Genomic DNA, 23,185 nt, shown 5'->3' on the forward strand with positions numbered 1-23,185 from the left:
CTACTAAATGATACATAGCTGTGTTTATACCTACCAGCCCTGTATTGACTCCTATAACTACTAAATGATTCATAGCTGTGGTTATACCTACCAGCCCTGTATTGACTCCTATAACTACTAAATGATTCATAGCTGTGGTTATACCTACCAGCCCTGTAGTGACTCCTTTAACTACTAAATGATACATAGCTGTGGTTATACCTACCAGCCCTGTATTGACTCCTATAACTACTAAATGATTCATAGCTGTGGTTATACCTACCAGCCCTGTATTGACTCCTATAACTACTAAATGATTTAGCCCTGTAGTCAGACATATCTGTTATCAGTTATCCGGTCCGTGACGGAGACAGGTGTGTCCATCTCTCTGCCTACCACCTGGCCACTTTTATTACGCAAATAATCCACAGAGATTGTCAGTTTTTACTGTTTATTTGAGAACAAAACTACAACATATATTAATTACTCTGTTATGTATGCCAGTTTTCCGTCCCTCTATGAGTCTGCTTCTCCCGAGCCAATTCCGTTGCTTATCTGCGCTAAATTATATTGTTAAGGGATAAGGAAGTTTTTAACTGATGTTGGCAGCAACACAAACTAGAGGAAGATCAATATTCAGATGAAGTATGAGGAGATGACAAGACGAGTACTCCACCCTCACGGAGTTACGGAGTGTACTGGTTGTACTGTTCATGTGAATAATTCATATGTTTATAGGTGAAACTGACAAGACTCCAAAAAGTAGCGCTTAGGAAAATGTGTATTCGATCAAAATAAATCATTTGTTTATTTTTCACGACACCTAAAAGTCCCCCAGTATTTTCTCGAATCGAATAAACACAAATACACTAGTCGTGAGAGTTAATTCGTTGAAAATAAACTATTTTAAAATGAAAAATGAAAAATAAAACGATTTCCTCCCAAGACATAAACGAAACGTCTTCAGCATAATAAATGACCTCGGATGCCAAGTGAAGACAAATATCAACAACATCGGGGTTGAGTTACAATGCACAACATTTGCAGGAAAAAAAAGTTGAGATTGACAGCAAATTGTTTTCTTTTGTTGGGAAGAGGCAACCCACGCCATTGGCTGTGCCATCCAAACCTGTGTGCCTCATTGGGCGGGGTTGGGTGGACGGGGATATAGTAGTGAAGGATCCGCCAGGATCCAGAGGTGACAGACAGGAGATTGCGTCACAAGTGAGTCAACTGTTAGTGCCGTCCTTGGTCATTGAAGATAGACACATTTGCAGCGCTGTCCAAACCTGGTTTTGGTGGATTTTTTTATTTTTAAAGTTCACTTTTTTTTTCCCCCTCTGATACTCCTCCTAACTCTTCAACCGACTCTTACCGCTGAATATTCAAGACACGTTCCAGTGCTTTCCAAATATTGGTTATCTAAGAAGTAGCAAAATAACTCACCACACCTCTCCAACCAAGTCGTGGATGTCTGTAGCCGTCATGACAGCGAAAACAGAACTGTCCGGCTGGCCAGACTACACAGGCGAGGACTTCCCCCTGATGGAACAGTCTAAACTGGAGCCTCTCGCATCCAGAACCAGGGTACCATCTCCTAGAGGGCAGTCTCTATACTCAACCAGAGATACGGGCCATTACGCGCACAGCGGCTCCATGGATATCTCACTGGAGAAACTCATGTCGGTGAGTAAACTAACGGACAGTGGTGTCACGATAGAGATGGACCTGGATACAGTACCTGGGGACCAGGGAGAGGGAGGAAACGGTACGCAGCAGGGCCACCACCCGGGCCCGCAGAAACACCGGCGAGTCGCGGCTAACGCCCGGGAGAGACGGAGGATGCACGGGCTGAACAAGGCGTTTGACACGTTGCGGAGTGTGATCCCGTCCGATAATAATAAATTGTCCAAGTATGACACTCTCCAGATGGCTCAGATCTACATCCAGGAGCTGTCGGAGCTGCTCATCGGGGTGGTGAAGCCAGAGAGCCGGGGAGGGTCGCGGAGTGGATGCGCCTCACCAGACATAGACCACCTCATCCCGGATAGGAGGAACCTTCTGGGGTCTCTCACTCCAGAGCCCTTGCGGGGTGGCGGCGGGATGACTGGGATCAGCAACACCCTGCAGGACTCCCCCTCCCCGCAGCCTCAGAACAAGAGACTGGTCGGAGAACAGGAGAACAATGGCCCCGTCGGTCACCTCATCATTCTGTCTGCGCCTAAATCTGATCTAGGATCGGGGAATAAGAGGGTGTCTAACACTTCTAACGGGAGTGATGGAGAGTCGTCGCATTACAGTGACTTTGAGGACGGACAGGCCGGTAGACGGTGACCATTTAGAGTGACAACAGGAACTCTTTGAGGAGAGGTTTTCATACGGATCCTTTAATATTTTATATAAACTGTCTGTGTTTTAGAAGACAATAACGGACACCAAAATAGAACCACGTAGCCCACCTTGAAATGTTGAATGATATTCTGGTTCAGATTGAGACGGTAGTCTAGGCCTACTCTCAGCTACATTTAGACAAGAACACTTGTCTCATCATGCCATATTTATTTATTATAAATGGACACCGGGGTTGGGGTCAATTTCATTTTGAATTCAGGAAGTAATTCCAATTCGGTAAGCAGCAGGGCAACATTGGGAAACATTGGCATCAGAATTTGGTTTACTTTCCTTCCCGAATTGACTGTAATTGAAATGTTCCCCAAACTCTGTTTGGAGCTCATCTTGAAAAGTTTAATAACGTTCTGCATTAGATTAAAACGGTAGTCTAGCCGACATTTAGTCAAGACCACGAATATCCCCGTGAGCACAAGACGTTGAAAATGTTGTATTTTCAACAAGGTTTTACTCATAGGGAGGGATGTTTCATCATACCATATGTATTTATTAGATATCAACACTGTAAAATAAAAAGAGCTAGCCTACTGTGTGATATTGAAGACTTCATTGTGTGTTTAAACAAGGCCTGATAATATGACTTCTCATCGGGACTTCACTTCCTTCTTCACTTCCTTCTTCACTTCCTTCTTCACTTCCTTCCTTTTTAGCACTTTATTGACTAAATGCATCTGGAACACTTGGTTTCGCGGTTTGATGGCATGCATATCTAATAATAATTTAAAAAAATATATATAAACAAAAATACTTTGATATTAATCTATTGTTATTTGTTTTCTTCCAAGAACAGTTTTTGATTGAGAAAAAAAAAACGTTTTTTTATTTGGTAGATAAATATTTAGAACGGTTTTTTTTCCTACATTTTCCAGAGTAATTCACTCTGTCTGATTTAATTTCAACAGCTTCAACACTGTATATTCCAAGGACTTTATTGGCATGGGAAATAAATGTATCACCTTCTTTTAGTCAACTCAATATGTTGTTTCAATATATTTTAATTTAATGCAAGAGATACATCCATAATATGTAAATGTTGAAATAAAAATGCAATTTACAAATGCACACACAACACTTTTGATGGAATCCTATATTTTGAATAATGCTGGTTGGTTTCCTTCTCTCGTAGCATGTCTTGTGAACAGACTACATAACTTACATGATATTGTTCTGGGTAGATGAGATTAGGTAGGGATAGAGTCCTAGTAGTGATAATTACAGCCACTGTATTTTTGGCTTCACTGGGACCAGGGGGTGTAGAGAGGTTGGGGGGATTTCTAGGCTAAATGCTGAAATAAATGCAATTTACAAATGCACACAATACACTTTTGATTAAATTGTGCACTTTTAATACTGGCAGTTCTTCAGGCACTCAAAGTCACCTCCCCATGTCTTCTAGTTCTGATAGAGCTGGTATAACAGTCACAAGTCACCTTCCCATGTCTTCTAGTTCTGATAGAGCTGGTATAACAGTCACAAGTCACCTTCCCATGTCTTCTAGTTCTGATAGAGCTGGTATAACAGTCACAAGTCACCTTCCCATGTCTTCTAGTTCTGATAGAGCTGGTATAACAGTCACAAGTCCCCTCCCCATGTCTTCTAGTTCTGATAGAGCTGGTAGAACAGTCACAAGTCACCTCCCCATGTCTTCTAGTTCTGATAGAGCTGGTTTAACAGTCCCCTCCCCATGTCTTCGAGTTCTGATAGAGCTGATAGAGCTGGTATAACAGTCACAAGTCACCTCCCCATGTCTTCTAGTTCTGATAGAGCTGGTATAACAGTCCCCTCCCCGTGTCTTCTAGTTCTGATAGAGCTGGTATAACAGTCCCCTCCCCATGTCTTCTAGTTCTGATAGAGCTAGTATAACAGTCCCCTCCCCATGTCTTCTAGTTCTGATAGAGCTGGTTTAACAGTCACCTCCCCATGTCTTCTAGTTCTGATAGAGCTGGTATAACAGTCCCCTCCCCATGTCTTCTAGTTCTGATAGAGCTGGTATAACAGTCCCCTCCCCATGTCTTCTAGTTCTGATAGAGCTGGTATAACAGTCCCCTCCCCATGTCTTCTAGTTCTGATAGAGCTGATAGAGCTGATATAACAGTCACAAGTCACCTCCCCATGTCTTCTAGTTCTGATAGAGCTGGTATAACAGTCACCTCCCCATGTATTCTAGTTCTGATAGAGCTGATAGAGCTGGTATAACAGTCACAAGTCACCTCCCCATGTCTTCTAGTTCTGATAGAGCTGGTTTAACAGTCCCCTCCCCATGTCTTCTAGTTCTGATAGAGCTGATAGAGCTGGCATAACAGTCCCCTCCCCATGTCTTCTAGTTCTGATAGAGCTGGTATAACAGTCCCCTCCCCATGTCTTCTAGTTCTGATAGAGCTGATAGAGCTGGCATAACAGTCCCCTCCCCATGTCTTCTAGTTCTGATAGAGCTGGTATAACAGTCCCCTCCCCATGTCTTCTAGTTCTGATAGAGCTGATAGAGCTGATATAACAGTCACAAGTCACCTCCCCATGTCTTCTAGTTCTGATAGAGCTGGTATAACAGTCACCTCCCCATGTCTTCTAGTTCTGATAGAGCTGATAGAGCTGGTATAACAGTCACAAGTCACCTCCCCATGTCTTCTAGTTCTGATAGAGCTGGTTTAACAGTCCCCTCCCCATGTCTTCTAGTTCTGATAGAGCTGATAGAGCTGGCATAACAGTCCCCTCCCCATGTCTTCTAGTTCTGATAGAGCTGGTATAACAGTCACAAGTCTTTTAGTAACGGTAGACATTAGTATTCACTGCCTCTTGGTGTCACTGTGGCCAGGGGGGGTAGGGGCTGCTGGAACTTAGCCAGATCCTTACCCAGGATGTCAGAGAGCTTCTGTTTAAAGCTGATAGGGTCCTGGTTGGGGGTGATGGAGCCCCCCGAGCCCATCTCTTCTTCCCCCTGTAGCTGGGCCTGGGCCTGCAGGCGGGAGAGGTTTGGCATAGACCGGGACTGGGTTTGGGGTTGAGGCAGGGACCAGGCCATAGACAGTGGTTGGGTCTCAGAGGGCTTGTTCACTAAAGCATAGATACACTGTGAGCTACCCACCATACTCTCCCTCTCCTCCTCCTCCTCCTCCTCTGTCCTCCCAGTAATACCCCTTCTCAGGTTGTAATAAGGAGACCCCTCTCCCAGCCCCATCCCCAGCCTCAGTTTGTTCAGGTCGACGGTATCCAGGGAGTGACACCTCTCCTCCTCCTCTTCCTCCTCATAGAGATGCAGGCTGTGCTGCATCCTGAGTGGGGCTGGCGGGTGCTTCATTCTGGGGAGGAGGTGGTCCTCTATAGTGGCATACAGATCACAATCAGAGTCAGCCATTGGCTCAGACCCCGGAACCTGTTCAGTAACAGGAGATATGATTGGAGGGCTGTGTAAGAGGTTGTTTCTCATTGGTAGAGGAGGGGCAGTGGGTCTGTCTGATAGGTCGGTGCGGGTGTGGACTCTGTGTTTGATAGGAGGGTGAGTAGAGGTGGAAGAATGAGGAAGTTGAGGAGACGATGAGTTATGTGGAGGTTGAGTGGAGGTGGAAGAATGAGGAAGTTGAGGAGACGATGAGTTATGTGGAGGGTGAGTGGAGGTGGAAGAATGAGGAAGTTGAGGAGACGATGAGTTGCTAGGAGGCTGGATAGAGGTCTTGGTGTCTTCATTCTCCATCTCGCTGTGCAGAGTAAGAGCATCTTCCATTGCTTTGTAGATCTGAGGAGCGTGCTTAGACATGAAGGTGAATTGACCCTCTCCCGAGCTACAGCGACGACCCGCCTCGATGCTGAAGCCCCCCTGTCAATCACACACACACAACACAAGGTTACTCAGTCCCTCCAGGATGGACCAATCACAGTCAAATCATCACAATATTATTGGAGAAAATTGACCGATCACTGCACTAAAAAAAGAGGGAAAACAATTTCAACCAATCACCACACATTTACCACATAATATGGATCAGTAATGCCTAAAGGCAACAAGCTCTGTTCCTTCGGCAGCACATTTTTGTGACAAATTGGACTAAATCACTGATTATGATACAACACAACTCTGATGATTATGATAGATACAACACAACTCTGATGATTATGATAGATACAACACAACTCTGATGATTATAATAGATACAACACAACTCTGATGATTATGATAGATACAACACAACACTGATGATTATGATAGATACAACACAACTCTGATGATTATGATAGATACAACACAACTCTAATGATTATGATAGATACAACACAACACTGATGATTATGATAGATACAACACAACTCTGATGATTATGATAGATACAACACAACTCTGATGATTATGATAGACACAACACAACTCTGATGATTATAATAGATACAACACAACTCTGATGATTATGATAGATACAACACAACTCTGATGATTATGATAGATACAACACAACACTGATGATTATGATAGATACAACACAACTCTGATGATTATAATAGATACAACACAACTCTGATGATTATAATAGATACAACACAACACAACTCTGATGATTATGATAGATACAACACAACTCTGATGATTATGATAGATACAACACAACTCTGATGATTATGATAGATACAACACAACTCTGATGATTATAATAGATACAACACAGCACAACTCTGATGATTATGATAGATACAACACAACTCTGATGATTATAATAGATACAACACAACTCTGATGATTATAATAGATACAACACAGCACAACTCTGATGATTATGATAGATACAACACAACTCTGATGATTATAATAGATACAACACAACTCTGATGATTATAATAGATACAACACAACACAACTCTGATGATTATGATAGATACAACACAACTCTGATGATTATGATAGATACAACACAACTCTGATGATTATAATAGATACAAAACAACTCTGATGATTATGATAGATACAACACAACACTGATGATTATAATAGATACAACACAACTCTGATGATTATGATAGATACAACACAACACTGATGATTATAATAGATACAACACAACTCTGATGATTATGATAGATACAACACAACTCTGATGATTATGACAGATACAACACAACTCTGATGATTATGATAGATACAACACAACTCTGATGATTATAATAGATACAACACAACTCTGATGATTATGATAGATACAACACAACTCTGATGATTATAATAGATACAACACAGCACAACTCTGATGATTATGATAGATACAACACAACTCTGATGATTATAATAGATACAACACAACACTGATGATTATGATAGATACAACACAACTCTGATGATTATGATAGATACAACACAACTCTAATGATTATAATAGATACAACACAACTCTGATGATTATGATAGATACAACACAGCACAACTCTGATGATTATGATAGATACAACACAACTCTGATGATTATAATAGATACAACACAACACTGATGATTATGATAGATACAACACAACTCTGATGATTATAATAGATACAACACAACTCTGATGATTATGATAGATACAACACAACTCTGATGATTATAATAGATACAACACAACTCTGATGATTATAATAGATACAACACAGCACAACTCTGATGATTATGATAGATACAACACAACTCTGATGATTATAATAGATACAACACAACACTGATGATTATGATAGATACAACACAGCTCTGATGATTATAATAGATACAACACAGCACAACTCTGATGATTATGATAGATACAACACAACTCTGATGATTATAATAGATACAACACAACACTGATGATTATGATAGATACAACACAACTCTGATGATTATAATAGATACAACACAACACTGATGATTATGATAGATACAACACAACTCTGATGATTATAATAGATACAACACAACTCTGATTATTATAATAGATACAACACAACTCTGATTATTATAATAGATACAACACAACTCTGATGATTATAATAGATACAACACAACTCTGATTATTATAATAGATACAACACAACTCTGATTATTATGATAGATACAACACAACTCTGATGATTATAATAGATACAACACAGCACAACTCTGATGATTATGATAGATACAACACAACTCTGATTATTATGATAGATACAACACAACTCTGATGATTATAATAGATACAACACAGCACAACTCTGATGATTATGATAGATACAACACAACTCTGATGATTATAATAGATACAACACAACTCTGATTATTATGATAGATACAACACAACTCTGATGATTATGATAGATACAACACAACACAACTCTGATGATTATGATAGATACAACACAACTCTGATGATTATGATAGATACAACACAACTCTGATGATTATAATAGATACAACACAACTCTGATGATTATGATAGATACAACACAACTCTGATGATTATGATAGATACAACACAACTCTGATGATTATGATAGATACAACACAACTCTGATGATTATAATAGATACAACACAACTCTGATGATTATGATAGATACAACACAACTCTGATGATTATGATAGATACAACACAACACAACTCTGATGATTATGATAGATACAACACAACTCTGATGATTATGATAGATACAACACAACTCTGATGATTATGATAGATACAACACAACTCTGATGATTATGATAGATACAACACAACTCTGATGATTATGATAGATACAACACAACTCTGATGATTATGATAGATACAACACAACTCTGATGATTATAATAGATACAACACAACTCTGATGATTATGATAGATACAACACAACTCTGATGATTATGATAGATACAACACAACTCTGATGATTATAATAGATACAACACAACTCTGATGATTATGATAGATACAACACAACTCTGATGATTATAATAGACACAACACAGCACAACTCTGATGATTATAATAGATACAACACAACACAACTCTGATGATTATGATAGATACAACTCTGATGATTATGATAGATACAACACAACTCTGATGATTATAATAGATACAACACAACTCTGATTATTACGATAGATACAGCACAACTCTGATGATTATGATAGATACAACACAACTCTGATGATTATGATAGATACAACACAACTCTGATGATTATGATAGATACAACACAACTCTGATTATTATAATAGATACAACACAACTCTGATTATTATAATAGATACAACACAACTCTGATTATTATGATAGATACAACACAACTCTGATGATTATAATAGATACAACACAGCACAACTCTGATGATTATGATAGATACAACACAACTCTGATTATTATGATAGATACAACACAACTCTGATGATTATAATAGATACAACACAGCACAACTCTGATGATTATGATAGATACAACACAACTCTGATGATTATAATAGATACAACACAACTCTGATGATTATGATAGATACAACACAACTCTGATGATTATAATAGATACAAAACAACTCTGATGATTATGATAGATACAACACAACACTGATGATTATAATAGATACAACACAACTATGATGATTATGATAGATACAACACAACTCTGATGATTATGATAGATACAACACAACTCTGATGATTATGATAGATACAACACAACTCTGATGATTATAATAGATACAACACAACTCTGATGATTATGATAGATACAACACAACTCTGATGATTATGATAGATACAACACAACACAACTCTGATGATTATGATAGATACAACACAACTCTGATGATTATGATAGATACAACACAACTCTGATGATTATGATAGATACAACACAACTCTGATGATTATGATAGATACAACACAACTCTGATGATTATGATAGATACAACACAACTCTGATGATTATGATAGATACAACACAACTCTGATGATTATAATAGATACAACACAACTCTGATGATTATGATAGATACAACACAACTCTGATGATTATGATAGATACAACACAACTCTGATGATTATAATAGATACAACACAACTCTGATGATTATGATAGATACAACACAACTCTGATGATTATAATAGATACAACACAGCACAACTCTGATGATTATAATAGATACAACACAACACAACTCTGATGATTATGATAGATACAACTCTGATGATTATGATAGATACAACACAACTCTGATGATTATAATAGATACAACACAACTCTGATTATTACGATAGATACAGCACAACTCTGATGATTATGATAGATACAACACAACTCTGATGATTATGATAGATACAACACAACTCTGATGATTATGATAGATACAACACAACTCTGATTATTATAATAGATACAACACAACTCTGATTATTATAATAGATACAACACAACTCTGATTATTATGATAGATACAACACAACTCTGATGATTATAATAGATACAACACAGCACAACTCTGATGATTATGATAGATACAACACAACTCTGATTATTATGATAGATACAACACAACTCTGATGATTATAATAGATACAACACAGCACAACTCTGATGATTATGATAGATACAACACAACTCTGATGATTATAATAGATACAACACAACTCTGATTATTATGATAGATACAACACAACTCTGATGATTATGATAGATACAACACAACACAACTCTGATGATTATGATAGATACAACACAACTCTGATGATTATGATAGATACAACACAACTCTGATGATTATAATAGATACAACACAACTCTGATGATTATGATAGATACAACACAACTCTGATGATTATGATAGATACAACACAACTCTGATGATTATGATAGATACAACACAACTCTGATGATTATAATAGATACAACACAACTCTGATGATTATGATAGATACAACACAACTCTGATGAATATGATAGATACAACACAACACAACTCTGATGATTATGATAGATACAACACAACTCTGATGATTATGATAGATACAACACAACTCTGATGATTATGATAGATACAACACAACTCTGATGATTATGATAGATACAACACAACTCTGATGATTATGATAGATACAACACAACTCTGATGATTATGATAGATACAACACAACTCTGATGATTATAATAGATACAACACAACTCTGATGATTATGATAGATACAACACAACTCTGATGATTATGATAGATACAACACAACTCTGATGATTATAATAGATACAACACAACTCTGATGATTATGATAGATACAACACAACTCTGATGATTATAATAGATACAACACAGCACAACTCTGATGATTATAATAGATACAACACAACACAACTCTGATGATTATGATAGATACAACTCTGATGATTATGATAGATACAACACAACTCTGATGATTATAATAGATACAACACAACTCTGATTATTACGATAGATACAACACAACTCTGATGATTATGATAGATACAACACAACTCTGATGATTATGATAGATACAACACAACACTGATGATTATGATAGATACAACACAACTCTGATGATCATAATAGATACAACACAACACAACTCTGATGATTATGATAGATACAACTCTGATGATTATGATAGATACAACACAACTCTGATGATTATAATAGATACAACACAACTCTGATTATTACGATAGATACAACACAACTCTGATGATTATGATAGATACAACACAACTCTGATGATTATGATAGATACAACACAACTCTGATGATTATGATAGATACAACACAACTCTGATGACTATGATAGATACAACACAACTCTGATGATTATGATAGATACAACACAACTCTGATGATTATAATAGATACAACACAACTCTGATTATTATAATAGATACAACACAACTCTGATGATTATAATAGATACAGCACAACTCTGATGATTATGATAGATACAACACAACTCTGATGATTATGATAGATACAACACAACTCTGATGATTATGATAGATACAACACAACTCTGATTATTATAATAGATACAACACAACTCTGATTATTATAATAGATACAACACAACTCTGATTATTATGATAGATACAACACAACTCTGATGATTATAATAGATACAACACAGCACAACTCTGATGATTATGATAGATACAACACAACTCTGATTATTATGATAGATACAACACAACTCTGATGATTATAATAGATACAACACAGCACAACTCTGATGATTATGATAGATACAACACAACTCTGATGATTATAATAGATACAACACAACTCTGATTATTATGATAGATACAACACAACTCTGATGATTATGATAGATACAACACAACACAACTCTGATGATTATGATAGATACAACACAACTCTGATGATTATGATAGATACAACACAACTCTGATGATTATAATAGATACAACACAACTCTGATGATTATGATAGATACAACACAACTCTGATGATTATGATAGATACAACACAACTCTGATGATTATGATAGATACAACACAACTCTGATGATTATAATAGATACAACACAACTCTGATGATTATGATAGATACAACACAACACAACTCTGATGATTATGATAGATACAACACAACTCTGATGATTATGATAGATACAACACAACTCTGATGATTATGATAGATACAACACAACTCTGATGATTATGATAGATACAACACAACTCTGATGATTATGATAGATACAACACAACTCTGATGATTATGATAGATACAACACAACTCTGATGATTATAATAGATACAACACAACTCTGATGATTATGATAGATACAACACAACTCTGATGATTATGATAGATACAACACAACTCTGATGATTATAATAGATACAACACAACTCTGATGATTATGATAGATACAACACAACTCTGATGATTATAATAGATACAACACAGCACAACTCTGATGATTATAATAGATACAACACAACACAACTCTGATGATTATGATAGATACAACTCTGATGATTATGATAGATACAACACAACTCTGATGATTATAATAGATACAACACAACTCTGATGATTATGATAGATACAACACAACTCTGATGATTATGATAGATACAACACAACTCTGATGATTATGATAGATACAACACAACACTGATGATTATGATAGATACAACACAACTCTGATGATTATAATAGATACAACACAACACAACTCTGATGATTATGATAGATACAACTCTGATGATTATGATAGATACAACACAACTCTGATGATTATAATAGATACAACACAACTCTGATTATTACGATAGATACAACACAACTCTGATGATTATGATAGATACAACACAACTCTGATGATTATGATAGATACAACACAACTCTGATGATTATGATAGATACAACACAACTCTGATGATTATGATAGATACAACACAACTCTGATGATTATGATAGATACAACACAACTCTGATGATTATAATAGATACAACACAACTCTGATGATTATGATAGATACAACACAACTCTGATGATTATGATAGATACAACACAACTCTGATGATTATGATAGATACAACACAACTCTGATGATTATGATAGATACAACACAACTCTGATGATTATGATAGATACAACACAACTCTGATGATTATGATAGATACAACACAACTCTGATGATTATGATAGATACAACACAACTCTGATGATTATAATAGATACAACACAACTCTGATGATTATGATAGATACAACACAACTCTGATGATTATGATAGATACAACACAGCACAACTCTGATGATTATAATAGATACAACACAACTCTGATGATTATAATAGATACAACACAACACAACTCTGATGATTATGATAGATACAACTCTGATGATTATGATAGATACAACACAACTCTGATGATTATGATAGATACAACACAACTCTGATGATTATGACAGATACAACACAACTCTGATGATTATAATAGATACAACACAACACAACTCTGATGATTATAATAGATACAACACAACTCTGATGATTATAATAGATACAACACAACTCTGATGATTATGATAGATACAACACAACTCTGATGATTATGATAGATACAACACAACTCTGATGATTATAATAGATACAACACAACTCTGATTATTATAATAGATACAACACAACTCTGATGATTATAATAGATACAGCACAACTCTGATGATTATGATAGATACAACACAACTCTGATGATTATAATAGATACAACACAACTCTGATTATTATAATAGATACAACACAACTCTGATTATTATGATAGATACAACACAACTCTGATGATTATAATAGATACAACACAGCACAACTCTGATGATTATGATAGATACAACACAACTCTGATTATTATGATAGATACAACACAGCACAACTCTGATGATTATGATAGATACAACACAACTCTGATGATTATAATAGATACAACACAACTCTGATTATTATGATAGATACAACACAACTCTGATGATTATGATAGATGCAACACAACTCTGATGATTATGATAGATACAACACAACTCTGATGATTATGATAGATACAACACAACTCTGATGATTATAATAGATACAACACAACTCTGATGATTATGATAGATACAACACAACTCTGATGATTATGATAGATACAACACAACTCTGATGATTATGATAGATACAACACAACTCTGATGATTATAATAGATACAACACAACTCTGATGATTATGATAGATACAACACAACTCTGATGATTATGATAGATACAACACAACACAACTCTGATGATTATGATAGATACAACACAACTCTGATTATTATGATAGATACAACACAACTCTGATGATTATGATAGATACAACACAACTCTGATGATTATGATAGATACAACACAACTCTGATGATTATGATAGATACAACACAACTCTGATGATTATGATAGATACAACACAACTCTGATGATTATAATAGATACAACACAACTCTGATGATTATGATAGATACAACACAACTCTGATGATTATGATAGATACAACACAACTCTGATGATTATAATAGATACAACACAACTCTGATGATTATGATAGATACAACACAACTCTGATGATTATAATAGATACAACACAGCACAACTCTGATGATTATAATAGATACAACACAACACAACTCTGATGATTATGATAGATACAACTCTGATGATTATGATAGATACAACACAACTCTGATGATTATAATAGATACAACACAACTCTGATTATTACGATAGATACAACACAACTCTGATGATTATGATAGATACAACACAACTCTGATGATTATGATAGATACAACACAACACTGATGATTATGATAGATACAACACAACTCTTATGATTATAATAGATACAACACAACACAACTCTGATGATTATGATAGATACAACTCTGATGATTATGATAGATACAACACAACTCTGATGATTATAATAGATACAACACAACTCTGATTATTACGATAGATACAACACAACTCTGATGATTATGATAGATACAACACAACTCTGATGATTATGATAGATACAACACAACTCTGATGATTATGATAGATACAACACAACTCTGATGATTATGATAGATACAACACAACTCTGATGATTATGATAGATACAACACAACTCTGATGATTATGATAGATACAACACAACTCTGATGATTATGATAGATACAACACAACTCTGATGATTATGATAGATACAACACAACTCTGATGATTATGATAGATACAACACAACTCTGATGATTATGATAGATACAACACAACTCTGATGATTATGATAGATACAACACAACTCTGATGATTATAATAGATACAACACAACTCTGATGATTATGATAGATACAACACAACTCTGATGATTATAATATTATAATAGATACAACACAACTCTGATGATTATGATAGATACAACACAACTCTGATGATTATGATAGATACAACACAGCACAACTCTGATGATTATAATAGATACAACACAACTCTGATGATTATAATAGATACAACACAACACAACTCTGATGATTATGATAGATACAACTCTGATGATTATGATAGATACAACACAACTCTGATGATTATGATAGATACAACACAACTCTGATGATTATGATAGATACAACACAACTCTGATGATTATGATAGATACAACACAACTCTGATGATTATAATAGATACAACACAACTCTGATGATTATGATAGATACAACACAACTCTGATGATTATAATAGATACAACACAACTCTGATGATTATGATAGATACAACACAACTCTGATGATTATAATAGATACAACACAACTCTGATGATTATGATAGATACAACACAACTCTGATGATTATGATAGATACAACACAGCACAACTCTGATGATTATAATAGATACAACACAACTCTGATGATTATAATAGATACAACACAACACAACTCTGATGATTATGATAGATACAACTCTGATGATTATGATAGATACAACACAACTCTGATGATTATGATAGATACAACACAACTCTGATGATTATGACAGATACAACACAACTCTGATGATTATAATAGATACAACACAACTCTGATGATTATAATAGATACAACACAACTCTGATGATTATAATAGATACAACACAACTCTGATGATTATGATAGATACAACACAACTCTGATGATTATGATAGATACAACACAACTCTGATGATTATGACAGATACAACACAACTCTGATGATTATAATAGATACAACACAACTCTGATGATTATAATAGATACAACACAACTCTGATTATTATGATAGATACAACACAACTCTGATTATTATGATAGATACAACACAACTCTGATGATTATGATAGATACAACACAACTCTGATGATTATGATAGATACAACACAACACAACTCTGATGATTATAATAGATACAACACAACTCTGATGATTATAATAGATACAACACAACTCTGATGATTATGATAGATACAACACAACTCTGATGATTACGATAGATACAACACAACTCTGATGATTATAATAGATACAACACAACTCTGATAATTATGATAGATACAACACAACTCTGATGATTATAATAGATACAACACAACTCTGATGATTATAATAGATACAACACAACTCTGATGATTATAATAGATACAACACAACTCTGATGATTATAATAGATACAACACAACTCTGATGATTATAATAGATACAACACAACTCTGATGATTATGACAGATACAACACAACTCTGATGATTATGATAGATACAACACAACTCTGATGATTATGATAGATACAACACAACTCTGATGATTATAATAGATACAACACAACTCTGATGATTATGATAGATACAACACAACTCTGATGATTATGATAGATACAACACAGCACAACTCTGATGATTATAATAGATACAACACAACTCTGATGATTATAATAGATACAACACAACACAACTCTGATGATTATGATAGATACAACTCTGATGATTATGATAGATACAACACAACTCTGATGATTATGATAGATACAACACAACTCTGATGATTATGACAGATACAACACAACTCTGATGATTATAATAGATACAACACAACTCTGATGATTATAATAGATACAACACAACTCTGATGATTATAATAGATACAACACAACTCTGATGATTATGATAGATACAACACAACTCTGATGATTATGATAGATACAACACAACTCTGATGATTATGACAGATACAACACAACTCTGATGATTATAATAGATACAACACAACTCTGATGATTATAATAGATACAACACAACTCTGATTATTATGATAGATACAACACAACTCTGATTATTATGATAGATACAACACAACTCTGATGATTATGATAGATACAACACAACTCTGATGATTATGATAGATACAACACAACACAACTCTGATGATTATAATAGATACAACACAACTCTGATGATTATAATAGATACAACACAACTCTGATGATTATGATAGATACAACACAACTCTGATGATTACGATAGATACAACACAACTCTGATGATTATAATAGATACAACACAACTCTGATAATTATGATAGATACAACACAACTCTGATGATTATAATAGATACAACACAACTCTGATGATTATAATAGATACAACACAACTCTGATGATTATAATAGATACAACACAACTCTGATGATTATAATAGATACAACACAACTCTGATGATTATAATAGATACAACACAACTCTGATGATTATGACAGATACAACACAACTCTGATGATTATGATAGATACAACACAACTCTAATGATTATGATAGATACAACACAACTCTGATGATTATAATAGATACAACACAACTCTGATTATTATAATAGATACAACACAACTCTGATGATTATCATAGATACAACACAACTCTGATGATTATAATAGATACAACACAACTCTGATGATTATGACAAATACAACACAACTCTAATGATTATGATAGATACAACACAACTCTGATGATTATGATAGATACAACACAACTCTGATGATTATGATAGATACAACACAACTCTGATGATTATAATAGATACAACACAACTCTGATTATTATAATAGATACAACACAACTCTGATGATTATGATAGATACAACACAACTCTAATGATTATGATAGATACAACACAACTCTGATGATTATGATAGATACAACACAACTCTGATGATTATGACAGATACAACACAACTCTAATGATTATGATAGATACAACACAACTCTGATGATTATGATAGATACAACACAACTCTGATGATTATGATAGATACAACACAACTCTGATGATTATAATAGATACAACACAACTCTGATTATTATAATAGACACAACACAACTCTGATGATTATGATAGATACAACACAACTCTGATGATTATAATAGATACAACACAACTCTGATGATTATGATAGATACAACACAACTCTGATGATTATGATAGACACAACACAACTCTGATGATTATGATAGATACAACACAACTCTGATGATTATGATAGATACAACACAACTCTGATGATTATGATAGATACAACACAACTCTGATGATTATGATAGATACAACACAGCACAACTCTGATGATTATAATAGATACAACACAACTCTGATGATTATAATAGATACAACACAACTCTGATGATTATGATAGATACAACACAACTCTGATGATTATGATAGATACAACACAACTCTGATGATTATGATAGATACAACACAACTCTGATGATTATGATAGATACAGCACAACTCTGATGATTATAATAGATACAACACAACTCTGATGATTATGATAGATACAACACAACTCTGATGATTATAATAGATACAACACAGCACAACTCCTCTGATGATTATAATAGATACAACACAGCACAACTCTGATGATTATAATAGATACAACTCTGATGATTATGATAGATACAACTCTGATGATTATGATAGATACAACTCTGATGATTATGATAGATACAACTCTGATGATTATGATAGATACAACTCTGATTATTATGATAGATACAACTCTGATGATTATGATAGATACAACACAACACAACTCTGATGATTATAATAGATACAACACAGCACAACTCTGATGATTATAATAGATACAACACAACACAACTCTGATGATTATAATAGATACAACACAGCACAACTCTGATGATTATAATAGATACAACACAGCACAACTCTGATGATTATGATAGATACAACTCTGATGATTATGATAGATACAACACAACTCTGATGATTATAATAGATACAACACAACTCTGATGATTATGATAGATACAACACAACTCTGATGATTATGATAGATACAACACAACTCTGATGATTATGATAGATACAACACAACTCTGATGATTATAATAGATACAACACAGCACAACTCTGATGATTATAATAGATACAACACAACACAACTCTGATGATTATGATAGATACAACTCTGATGATTATGATAGATACAACACAACTCTGATGATTATAATAGATACAACACAACTCTGATTATTACGATAGATACAACACAACTCTGATGATTATGATAGATACAACACAACTCTGATGATTATGATAGATACAACACAACACTGATGATTATGATAGATACAACACAACTCTGATGATTATAATAGATACAACACAACACAACTCTGATGATTATGATAGATACAACTCTGATGATTATGATAGATACAACACAACTCTGATGATTATAATAGATACAACACAACTCTGATTATTACGATAGATACAACACAACTCTGATGATTATGATAGATACAACACAACTCTGATGATTATGATAGATACAACACAACTCTGATGATTATGATAGATACAACACAACTCTGATGATTATGATAGATACAACACAACTCTGATGATTATAATAGATACAACACAACTCTGATGATTATGATAGATACAACACAACTCTGATGATTATGATAGATACAACACAGCACAACTCTGATGATTATAATAGATACAACACAACTCTGATGATTATAATAGATACAACACAACACAACTCTGATGATTATGATAGATACAACTCTGATGATTATGATAGATACAACACAACTCTGATGATTATGATAGATACAACACAACTCTGATGATTATGACAGATACAACACAACTCTGATGATTATAATAGATACAACACAACTCTGATGATTATAATAGATACAACACAACTCTGATGATTATAATAGATACAACACAACTCTGATGATTATGATAGATACAACACAACTCTGATGATTATGATAGATACAACACAACTCTGATGATTATGACAGATACAACACAACTCTGATGATTATGATAGATACAACACAACTCTGATGATTATAATAGATACAACACAACTCTGATTATTATGATAGATACAACACAACTCTGATTATTATGATAGATACAACACAACTCTGATGATTATGATAGATACAACACAACTCTGATGATTATGATAGATACAACACAACACAACTCTGATGATTATAATAGATACAACACAACTCTGATGATTATAATAGATACAACACAACTCTGATGATTATGATAGATACAACACAACTCTGATGATTACGATAGATACAACACAACTCTGATGATTATAATAGATACAACACAACTCTGATAATTATGATAGATAAAACACAACTCTGATGATTATAATAGATACAACACAACTCTGATGATTATAATAGATACAACACAACTCTGATGATTATAATAGATACAACACAACTCTGATGATTATGACAGATACAACACAACTCTGATGATTATGATAGATACAACACAACTCTGATGATTATGATAGATACAACACAACTCTGATGATTATAATAGATACAACACAACTCTGATTATTATAATAGATACAACACAACTCTGATGATTATGATAGATACAACACAACTCTGATGATTATAATAGATACAACACAACTCTGATGATTATGACAAATACAACACAACTCTAATGATTATGATAGATACAACACAACTCTGATGATTATGATAGATACAACACAACTCTGATGATTATGATAGATACAACACAACTCTGATGATTATAATAGATACAACACAACTCTGATTATTATAATAGATACAACACAACTCTGATTATTACGATAGATACAACACAACTCTGATGATTATGATAGATACAACACAACTCTGATGATTATGATAGATACAACACAACACTGATGATTATGATAGATACAACACAACTCTGATGATTATAATAGATACAACACAACACAACTCTGATGATTATGATAGATACAACTCTGATGATTATGATAGATACAACACAACTCTGATGATTATAATAGATACAACACAACTCTGATTATTACGATAGATACAACACAACTCTGATGATTATGATAGATACAACACAACTCTGATGATTATGATAGATACAACACAACTCTGATGATTATGATAGATACAACACAACTCTGATGATTATGATAGATACAACACAACTCTGATGATTATAATAGATACAACACAACTCTGATGATTATGATAGATACAACACAACTCTGATGATTATGATAGATACAACACAGCACAACTCTGATGATTATAATAGATACAACACAACTCTGATGATTATAATAGATACAACACAACACAACTCTGATGATTATGATAGATACAACTCTGATGATTATGATAGATACAACACAACTCTGATGATTATGATAGATACAACACAACTCTGATGATTATGACAGATACAACACAACTCTGATGATTATAATAGATACAACACAACTCTGATGATTATAATAGATACAACACAACTCTGATGATTATGATAGATACAACACAACTCTGATGATTATGATAGATACAACACAACTCTGATGATTATGACAGATACAACACAACTCTGATGATTATGATAGATACAACACAACTCTGATGATTATAATAGATACAACACAACTCTGATTATTATGATAGATACAACACAACTCTGATTATTATGATAGATACAACACAACTCTGATGATTATGATAGATACAACACAACTCTGATGATTATGATAGATACAACACAACACAACTCTGATGATTATAATAGATACAACACAACTCTGATGATTATAATAGATACAACACAACTCTGATGATTATGATAGATACAACACAACTCTGATGATTACGATAGATACAACACAACTCTGATGATTATAATAGATACAACACAACTCTGATAATTATGATAGATAAAACAC

The 23,185-nt window shown here is 34.1% G+C and overlaps 2 protein-coding genes across 2 annotated transcripts in view; one reads left to right on the forward strand and one right to left on the reverse strand.

Annotated features, from left to right (window-relative positions):
* The first annotated feature begins 1,002 nt into the window (after positions 1 to 1,002).
* Positions 1,003 to 3,457, forward strand: LOC110489244 (uncharacterized). The gene has a single exon (XM_021561883.3). It carries the CDS (start codon positions 1,450 to 1,452, stop codon positions 2,311 to 2,313), a length of 864 nt encoding a protein of 287 aa, XP_021417558.2. The 5' UTR covers positions 1,003 to 1,449; the 3' UTR covers positions 2,314 to 3,457.
* The window catches only part of dok3 (docking protein 3), a 49,089-nt gene continuing 29,271 nt past the window's right edge, over positions 3,368 to 23,185 (reverse strand). The window contains exon 6 of the mRNA XM_036943547.2: positions 3,368 to 6,199. Coding sequence (XP_036799442.2) covers positions 5,165 to 6,199 — 1,035 coding nt within the window. The 3' untranslated portion in view covers positions 3,368 to 5,164. The remainder of the gene's footprint in view (positions 6,200 to 23,185) is intronic.

The sequence above is a fragment of the Oncorhynchus mykiss genome, chromosome 14 (genome assembly GCF_057628025.1).
Source record: "Oncorhynchus mykiss isolate SJ-2025 chromosome 14, ASM5762802v1, whole genome shotgun sequence".
Taxonomy (NCBI): Eukaryota; Metazoa; Chordata; class Actinopteri; order Salmoniformes; family Salmonidae; genus Oncorhynchus; species Oncorhynchus mykiss.